The sequence below is a fragment of the Alexandromys fortis genome, unplaced genomic scaffold, assembly GCF_014885135.2.
Source record: "Alexandromys fortis isolate MF-2015 unplaced genomic scaffold, M_Fortis_MF-2015_v1.1 scaffold_89, whole genome shotgun sequence".
Taxonomy (NCBI): Eukaryota; Metazoa; Chordata; class Mammalia; order Rodentia; family Cricetidae; genus Alexandromys; species Alexandromys fortis.
Window position 1 is genome coordinate 5,290,270 of NW_026067973.1, and position 9,765 is coordinate 5,300,034.

General features: G+C 49.9%; 1 protein-coding gene across 1 annotated transcript in view; it reads left to right on the forward strand.

Annotated features, from left to right (window-relative positions):
- Drd2 (dopamine receptor D2) overlaps nt 1-9,555 on the forward strand; it is a 62,018-nt gene extending 52,463 nt beyond the window's left edge. The window contains exons 3-8 of the mRNA XM_050156269.1: nt 2,036-2,145; nt 3,187-3,323; nt 4,525-4,715; nt 5,662-5,748; nt 7,217-7,547; nt 9,362-9,555. Of these exons, the coding sequence (XP_050012226.1) occupies nt 2,036-2,145; nt 3,187-3,323; nt 4,525-4,715; nt 5,662-5,748; nt 7,217-7,547; nt 9,362-9,555 (1,050 nt within the window). The remainder of the gene's footprint in view (nt 1-2,035; nt 2,146-3,186; nt 3,324-4,524; nt 4,716-5,661; nt 5,749-7,216; nt 7,548-9,361) is intronic.
- Nucleotides 9,556-9,765: the final 210 nt, after the last annotated feature.

A 9,765-nucleotide genomic window follows, 5' to 3' on the forward strand; every position in this document is an offset into this window, starting at 1 on the left:
ATCCCTCCACTTCCCTTTGCTCTTTCCACTTCCCCCTTCTTTCCCTTCTTCGTGCACAGGCAAAGAGTCACTCTCTTTCCAGAGGGAAACTTGTTCGGCTCAGGGCTCTGTCCGTGGGTTCTGTTGGCTTTCAGACACCATGTGGGACAGGGGCAAATCTCTGCGCCAACTGCATTGGGATCTCTGGGAACCTCAGTCTCACACAAAGATGTCTTCTTATTCATAACTTTCACCATTGTTTTAGAGGTGCTTCAAGAGTCCACTTGCAGAAAGGCTTTCTTGGCTCCACCCCTTTCCACTTAGATAATTGAGGAAGATAGATTCCTGAGGGAGGGCAGAGGAGAGAGAGCTCCTGCCTCTCTGGAGACTTCAAGGTCTCACATCCTTCACAGAGAGAGTTGCTCTGAGCCTTTTTTTTTTTTTTTTAGAAGAGATGAGATTGCAAAGGTTTCAGGGTCATTGAATCACTTATTCGACACTGATTGAGCATTTTCTCCTCCTCTCCCCATTGAACCTGGGACCTGAGGAATTTCCATGCCATGGATGAAAAACCTGATCAGGGTTTAGACAATACACTCTGCTTGAGAAAGCCTGGACTGTCTGGACCATTTCCTTCTCTATCCAGAAGTCTAGGTCAGAGTATAGCACACACCAAGATACTGAGTAGATGTTTGTAGACAGGATGAATGGTAGGTAGAAATGGGGCAGGACAGATGGGAAAGAGGTTCTTGAATTCTGGGTCCTCAGGGACATGGGGGTAGCTTCTAGATACCAGTCTCAGGAGGGACTCCAAAGCTAGTGTGAATCAGATGGGCCTAGTGCCCTGCCCAGTGGTCCTCTGAAAATGAATTCTGTATAGCTGTGCTTTACAGCTGGATACTCAGTCAGCGATGGCTCCCACAGTGCAGGAAAAGATTCATGTGAACCTCCAGAAGGTGTACACAGAAAAACTGCTGCCTCATCCATGGGAGGTGGGGGCACCCCCAGTGGAGCTTACCTGGGAATGTTTGATTTAATGTCTGGGAAGCGAAGAAAGGACAGCGTTAGGAAAGAGCAACCTGACAATTATTGCGGGGACTCTATATAACACTCAGTGGGTGCTTCCCTGCTCCAGGACATGGATGGGGCTTTCTCACCCTTCTCTCCTGTGAGAGACAGAAGGTTTACTCTATGGTTGGGGTACTCCAGACTTGCTGAGTTAGCTAACCCTGGGAGGGATGACTTTACCTTAGATCTGTGAGATGTGCTGCCAAAAATCAGAGAGTAGAGTGGCTATGGTCTGTGTCGTGAGTAGATGCTAAATGGGCAAAGCCAGAATTTTAGAAGGTAATCACGCAGGCGCTTTACAGATTAGAGTTCAAAATTGCGGCCCTTAGATGGGGTGAGCCATCTTTCTTCTAACACAAAGTGTCTGGTATACAAAGTAGCTTCATACGTCTGAAAGGAGAGAGGTCAGGGATACAGGCCCCAGGTCCTCGAAGGCACCACTTGCTCCTCACTGCTGCTCCGCTGATGAGCTGTAAGGTTTCTGTGATGGATGGACAGGGACTGTCAGCCTAATGGGATCTAGACCACATAGAAGACAAACCTCGGGCACGTCTGTGAGGGACTTTTCAAGATTCAGTTACCTGAAGGGGAAAGACCCAGTCTAAATGTGGGCAAATGCTAGCCCATGGTGTGGACTACGTGAACTGGATACAAAGAGAAATGCCAGATGAACACTAGCATTCACCTTTCTTTGCTTCTTGACCTTTGACTCAACATGACCAGATGCCTTAATCTTCAACTGCCCACCCTGCGTTTTCCACCACGTTGGGCAATATTCTAGAACTGCAAGTCAAAATAATCCCTTTATTATATTGCTTTTGCCAGGTATTTTGTTGCAGAAAGGAGAAATGTCACAAATACAGATGCTAGGGTTGTTCTATTGTAGAGTGAGAGAGAAAGGTTGTTGCCCAACCTCTCCCAGTAATGAACCACTGATATGTACTCTCCACAACCCTGCTTCCCATCCATGACACTGCTTTGTCTCCAGGTGGTGGGCGAGTGGAAGTTCAGCAGGATTCACTGCGACATCTTCGTTACTCTGGATGTCATGATGTGCACGGCCAGCATCCTGAACCTGTGTGCCATCAGCATCGACAGGTAAGGGCAACCAGGTGGGGGTGAGGTGATCCTGGTCACTCACCTTTCTGCTGAGTGCCTCACCTCTCCTCGGGGTCATGCTCTCTCTGTGATGCTATAACTCCTGGCTACGTGTATGTGAGTTCGTATGTGTGTGTGTGTGTGTGTGTGTGTGTGTGTGTGTGTGTGTTTGGCTAGTAAGTGTAGACTCCCCATGGACTACCCAGATTGTAACTTGTATAAAAAATAGTTCTGACTGGAGCTCATGGGAAGATTGTAGAAATTATTTGAACTCCATGGTTCATTTTCTAGACATGAAAACACCAACTGTCCCTTAGGCCATGGTGTTGAGTTTGAATTTTGTGTCCAGCACAAGCGATATGGTCAAGGGAGTCCAAGCCATGCCCACTTGACTAAACTGTGTCCTTAGAGCCTTTACTCGTGTATGCAGACACATCATGAGGGTTTCCAGAGGCCCTGCCCTTCCCCCTCACAGGATTATTGGAAGACCAGATTAAGTAGAGCTCAGTAGAGGAATGTGGGGGAGGATTAAAAATGGCTGCCACTATTATCCCTTATTGCTAAATGGGGCTAAGGGCTTGCTCTGAGGGACAGAACTACCATTCGTCAACAAATTCTTCCACCGCCTGAAGTCCAGTACAGTAAGTACGTTTCCAAATGTGCAAAGATCCATCAGGAAGTCTGTAGTTCAGGTGGGGAGATTAATTAGTGTAAAGGCCCAGGAGTCCCCAGTAGCTGCCTCTCAGTAAGAGCTTGACTGTGTGTTTGAAGTGGGGACAGGGGAAGGGCTGACCGAGTGAATTCCTCAGATGTCAGAGAACCGAGCCGAAGGGACATCTGGGTGCATCTCGCAGAAGGAGGCATCTTCTGGCCTGCAGCCCAGACTTAGGACCCTCCCCTTTGCAGGTACACATGGCCTGCAGCCCAGACTTAGGACCCTCCCCTTTGCAGGTACACATGGCCTGCAGCCCAGACTTAGGACCCTCCCCTTTGCAGGTACACATGGCCTGCAACCCAAACTTAGGACCCTCCCCTTTGCAGGTACACAGCTGTGGCCATGCCCATGTTGTACAACACGCGCTATAGCTCCAAGCGCCGGGTCACTGTCATGATCGCCATTGTCTGGGTCCTGTCCTTCACCATCTCCTGCCCGCTGCTCTTCGGACTCAACAACACAGGCAAGTCTGTCCTTGGCCTGGGGCTCAGAGAGCTGCACCTCTCTGCTCTACTCAGGACACTGAGTGGCTGAGTCTTTGATGCAGAAATGGGTGGGAGCCCAGTGGGAGCCCCTTCTTATCCTCAAGGAGGCTGGATACATCCCCCAGCTCCTGCCTAACTCAGAGTTGCTCCAGACTGAGCGGGAGAGGAAACAATGACTCCACGCACATTGGGACTGTCTGGGGGACGGGGAAAATGGCTGAGGAGGGAGTCTGACCACTTTCAACATCATTTAATATGTTGAAGTAAGCCAGATAGCCTTGCACATGTGTGTGTGTGCTCACGTGTGTTTAGCAGGGAGCTTACTCCATCCATATCAGATTGTGGTATTTAGGGGATGAGATTGAAACCCAGTGGGTCAGCAGAGTGAAGGTTCCATGCTGCCTGGATCAAAAAAGCTACAAACAAGTAGGAAGTAAGCCAACCCCAATGCCCTTCCTGTGTGGGGCAGAGTCAGGAGCATCTCAGACAAAAGAGGAACAGAAAACTTGCAGTATGGGGATGCTTCTCAGCAGAGAGACAAGAGTTACACAGGCACCTCTGTGGTTCATAGGCTAGAGTGAAGCTCCACAAATGAGTAGTTGAGAATACAGGCGCCGCAGGAGTCCCCAGAAATGTGGAAAAGGCTAGTTATACTTGATTAATTCAGAATGGGTTTGATAGTAACACACATTTGGTCAACCTGGAAGGGACTGTGGATGCATATTAAACACTAAAACATGGCTAAGCTAGTTCAGTAAGCAGATAAAATTATTCTCTTAACAAAATTATGGTGTGTCAGGGCCTCTCTTTCCCCCATTATATAGGAAAGGCTAAAGTAATGGCTTTCTCTTTTGAAAATGTTTCCTTGTGTCATCTCTTCTGAATCATGGCTCTCCTATATGCCCAGAAAGGACAAAACTAACGAGCAAGTAATTAGAGAAGAGGAATGAAAAACTTGGAAGCAGTCAATAGTACCAACTTTACTTCTTACTAACAATTTATACCCTGGTTTTTTTTAAACTGTGCCTTTATTTGCATTTAGCGTTCCAGGCAACAGCCAGTATCTAGCCTGTAAAATTGCTTCTGGTTCCCACCAAGGGGGATGACTGTCCTCTGGTGGCACTGTGGTCTGGCGAGCCTGCTGACACCTTGCCCGTATGGGTTTCTCCTTTCCTCTAGACCAGAATGAGTGTATCATCGCCAACCCAGCCTTCGTGGTCTACTCCTCCATAGTCTCGTTCTACGTGCCCTTCATCGTCACCCTGCTGGTCTATATAAAAATCTACATTGTCCTCCGCAAGCGCCGCAAGCGGGTCAACACCAAGCGCAGCAGCCGAGCCTTCAGAGCCAACCTGAAGACCCCACTCAAGGTTCTCAAACCTCAGCCCCGAAGAGGGTCCCTACCTAACCTAACCACTACCAAGAGGGCTCATACCACACTTGGGTGGGGACCTGAGACATCACAGTAAGGTGGAAATCTAGGCTGGAGGAGTTTCCTGGGGCTGGGTGATGGTGTGCACCTCAGCTGAGTGACAGCATCTTTAGAAAGGGAAGACGTGGGTCCGTGAAGGATGCTAGCTAGAATGGTCTACATGAGACCTTTGTGGCTGCACAGAGCAGTTCTTGCTTGGTCTGGTCCTTAGTTTCTCTCTTCCTCCTCATGTAATTTTACCTTTCTCTCGCTAACCTTTTCCCTTCCTCCATCTTCTCCGTACTACTCTTTTGACCTGCTATGCTTTGCCCTTCCCTCCACGCACACCCCTGCCTCATCCCTTCTACTTCTCTCTGCTGCCCCTCTAGCCTTCCCCTGCCCTTTTTATCATATAATCTCCCTCTTCCAATCAACACTACAGTGAAGGCAGAGTGTGGGTATGGAAAGGGCAAGAACTCACCGGTTAGAGGCATCAGGTCCAAACCCTGGTGCAATCACTTTGTTGACGTGTGTCCTTGGGCATGTTGCTTTAGCTTCTGTGAGCCTCGGTTTCCTCGTCTGTTAAACGGGAGTCATGTGCACTTCACAGGGTGCTCCTGAAGAATTGATGTGAGAGAGGATGTGAGCATGTGCCTGGCATGGTCCTGAGTGGGTCCTCCAGGAAGGATGAGGTCCCTTTGCCCCTCCCCTTGCCCACTCTTCTCATCACAGTGCCAGCCTTCATTCTTGCCCCGCTTGTCTTCTGTGACCGCATTCCTCTAATTCCTGAGCCTCTCTGCTCAGAGTCTGAGTTCTCCATGGACTCCCTTGCCTTGGGTTTCTGTCCACTTACCGCCTCTGCTCCCCACTGTCTTGTGTGACCCATGTGCTGGCTCACTCCACAGGGCAACTGTACTCACCCTGAGGACATGAAACTCTGCACCGTTATCATGAAGTCTAATGGGAGTTTCCCAGTGAACAGGCGGAGAATGGTAAGTGTTCAGGCCAGGGACCCAGTGCCGTCTTTCTGCCCCCAGTGGAGCCCGCAATCCTGGATCCTGGGACGTCGCTAGCTATTTTAAGGGGAACATGCCTCCTGGCACCCCTATTTTGCATCAGCTGAGAGCACATTCATCTTGCATACTTCCAAGTATGGGTGCAGTGAGATACCTTAATTCTGCAAGGTGCAGACACACAGAAGCTTGTTGGAAGACATGACCTGCTTATGTAACCTACCAAAAGTGACAATAGGGGCTATTTCCACTTCTCAAGCACCTGCCATGCTTTCTGTCATCCCATCAAATCCTCATGTGACCCTGGGAAGTAAATCTTATTGGTCTACAGCTCACAGAAGAGGAATCCAAGGCTCATGAAGTACAGGTAGCTCACCCAAGTCTGAACAGTTAGTGTCGAGCATGTCCTGGAGTCCAGATCTATGTGACTTCTGAATCCACAATGTCCATTCAGTGTGTGGTACCTTCTGGATAGGCAGCTCTGGGGCTGGGAGCTGGCAGCTGGTAGCTGGCAGTGGGATAGGGGAGGAGCAGAGCACCGGAAGTGGACAAGAAGCATATCCTATAAGTAGAACCTGTGCAGATACATAGCGTACCTGAGCCCTTCGTGGTACTAGCTAGCACCAGAGTTCATCCCCCTGCTGTCCAGGAAACCCATGGAGGACTATATCTAAAGTCCAGAAACATGTCTCTTAGTTAGCAGGGTCCCCACAATGGGCCTGCCTCCCAGGGATAAGACTTTAAAGAACCATTTGCGAAGCAGACACTAAAAGAGATCTCAGGTTATATTCAAGGCAGCAGCCCATTTTGTCATCCGAGCACCTAGGCTGTATTTCAGAGGCTGGTCTGAGACCACCAATGCCCAGGATAAGGGAGTCTAAAGAAGAACTTGGAAGCCATGTGTGCGTCTGTGCTGGACCTTCCAGGTCAGCCCAGCAGAGACGATATGGAGTTTCCAGCTCAGCCCTTGGTTTCTGGATCAGGCTAATCAGCCCACATGCCCGTGTTGGTGCAGGAGTCTGTACTCCAGCCTGGCAGGGCGGATGGGGAACACGATTTCCATGTAGTCAGAACTGAGTTCTTGAAGGTGAGTCAAGACTGAATGTCAGTCAGGGAGAGGCTTATCTTAATATCTGGATTGATGTCTGGCCCTTAGTTAGAACCGAGAAAGTGTCACTCAGGTTAAAAATAAGAGAAGTCCCTGGGTAATAGCACCCAAGTGTTTCTAGGGTATTGAGGCTTCACAAGGATTTAGGAAGTGGTCCGGGAGTGACTGCCATAAGTTTGGGTGCTGTATTCAGATGGCCCTGCCTCCCAGTGATGGCCTTCTCTGTTTTCCTTGCAGAGCCACCCTGTTGTTTGCAGGAGTGTGCAGAAGGGCAGGAAATCCAAGGCTTGGTGATTTCTGCCCAGAGATTTCATCCTAAGTTCTCTGCCTCCACCACAGGATGCTGCCCGCCGAGCCCAGGAGCTGGAGATGGAGATGCTGTCGAGTACCAGTCCACCAGAGAGGACCCGGTATAGTCCCATCCCACCCAGTCACCACCAGCTAACTCTCCCCGATCCATCCCACCACGGCCTCCATAGCAACCCTGACAGTCCTGCCAAGCCAGAGAAGAATGGGCATGCCAGGATTATCAACCCCAGGATTGCCAAGATCTTTGAGATCCAGACCATGCCCAATGGCAAAACCCGGACCTCCCTTAAGTCAATGAGCCGCAGGAAGCTCTCCCAGCAGAAGGAGAAGAAAGCCACACAGATGCTTGCCATTGTACTTGGTGAGTCAGATCAGGCTGACAGTGACAGCCTGCTATGGCCTGCCTCGCTAGGGGAAAGGGTAACCCCTGCAATCCCAGACTCTGTCTTGATGACCATGGCTGGAGGGGCATGGATTGGGTACTTCCTTAGTAACAGGTCATGCTCGTTACATTCAGTCAATATTCAGTAGAACCTCCTATGGTGCCCACTGTACAAAAGGGCAAACCAGGACTTTGAGTAGTTACACAAATTGACCGTGGTCAACTCGGGCAGTTTGACTATAGTGTCTGAGCTTCACTGATCTATGGGAAGGCACCATAGCCTGTGTACCAGGCTGTGTCCCCGTCTTCTCCTTCTAGTCCCCCAGTCTGTAGAGTAAGTGGCCTCTCAGGGTTGTTATTATAGTAAGGATAGCACAGAGCTGGGAAAGCATCACATATGTGAGTAATTGTGTGATATGTTACTATCACTATTGGTGAGGAATTTGGAAATAGACATTTTCACTCAACCATGTCCCTGTGGGATAAAACTGTGAAAAATAAGATGGGCCTTTGAGAGGTGTCTCTAGCGTCTATGGCCTGGAGAGGTGGCTCAGCTGATAAAGGCGCTCGCCACCACCAAGTCTGATAACCCGAGTTCAACCCCTCAGTCCCGTATGGTGGATGGAGAGAATCAGTACCCCCAAGTTGCCCTCTGATCTCATGTGGAGCATGGATGCTCATGTACACACACACACACACACACACACACACACACACACACACAGTGCAATTAATTTTTTTCAACTTCTAGAAAATTGTTTAATGACAGACAACACCTAGGAAGCAGACTGATGCAGACAGTTGGGAGAGGAGGGTAGGATGTGAGCTTGCCATCTCTGTGACCCTGGGACCCCATCTGATGGTCAGGAGATTCTGGCAAATGAGTGGGCAGCTTCTGATGCCCTCCTGCTCAGAAACAGAGGCCCCAGACGGGCAAGGGATGGGTTTGGAGCAAGGCTCTATGTGACGGTCCTCCAGTTCTACCCTAGGGTCTATGCTCTGCCCCTAAAACATCCTCTTGCACCTACACATTGAGTTTCCAACAGGAGCAAGTGGCCCTGAGGCCTGCCTGTGTTAAGAAGACAGGGTTTTTTTTGTTGGGACCAACAAAGGCTGTGTCTACCAATATTGAGCAAACTTGGGAAAGGCTGGAGCAACAGATTTGGCATCTAAGGGACCTAGACAGGTGGGAAATAACACAAGTAACACTTAGTAACAAGAGTTACTTGTGCTACTAAGAGTAAAGAGGCCTCACGGACAATATAAAGACAACAGGAACTCTAGTTTCCCATGGAATTCATGGAGCCATTATGAAAACTAAGCAAGATGGAAATTTAGCTCCCCCTTTCCCTAAATTGTACAACCCACCCTGCTGACAGCACATTCTCTCCAGTGTCACCAGTTGAGGATAACATTGCTTCTAACCGTAACTGGGACATAGTCTGTGTGTCCATTTGCAGAGACGGATGAGGGTCAGAAGGCTAACATTTCCCCTTGTAAGCCACTTCCTTCCCTAGCAGATAGATGTCATGTCCATTCAGCAGATGAAAAAACAAATAAGGCCAAGGAAGGCGTGGGGACCTTCTGACTGATAGGTGTCAGAAGCAGGATGCTTAGATCTGAGGCAGGAGCCCCTTTGGCTGTGATCCTGGAACTACTGCACACAGTTAGCACTCCCAGTGCACCCAGGGAAGCCAGTGGCAGAGCAGACAGGCATAAAGGGGGCAGGGCCCACTCAGGTCAGGCTAGCCTCTCCTTGGCCAGGGGCGAGCCTGACCCTGCCCTCTCCCCAGGTGTATTCATCATCTGCTGGCTGCCCTTCTTCATCACGCACATCCTGAACATACACTGTGACTGCAACATCCCGCCAGTCCTCTACAGCGCCTTCACGTGGCTGGGCTATGTCAACAGTGCCGTGAACCCCATCATCTACACCACCTTCAACATCGAGTTCCGCAAGGCCTTCATGAAGATCCTGCACTGTTGAGTCTGCCCCTTGCCTGCACATCAGCTGCTTCCCACCTCCCTGACTCGGCAGGCCAGACCTCATCCCTGCAAGCTGTGGGCAGAAAGGCCCGGATAGACTTGGCCTTCTCTTGACCCTGCAGGCCCTGCAGTGTTAGCTTGGCTTGGTGCCCCTCTCTGCCCACAAACCCTCATCCTGCCAGGGAGACTGGTATCTTATCAGCTCTGGGGT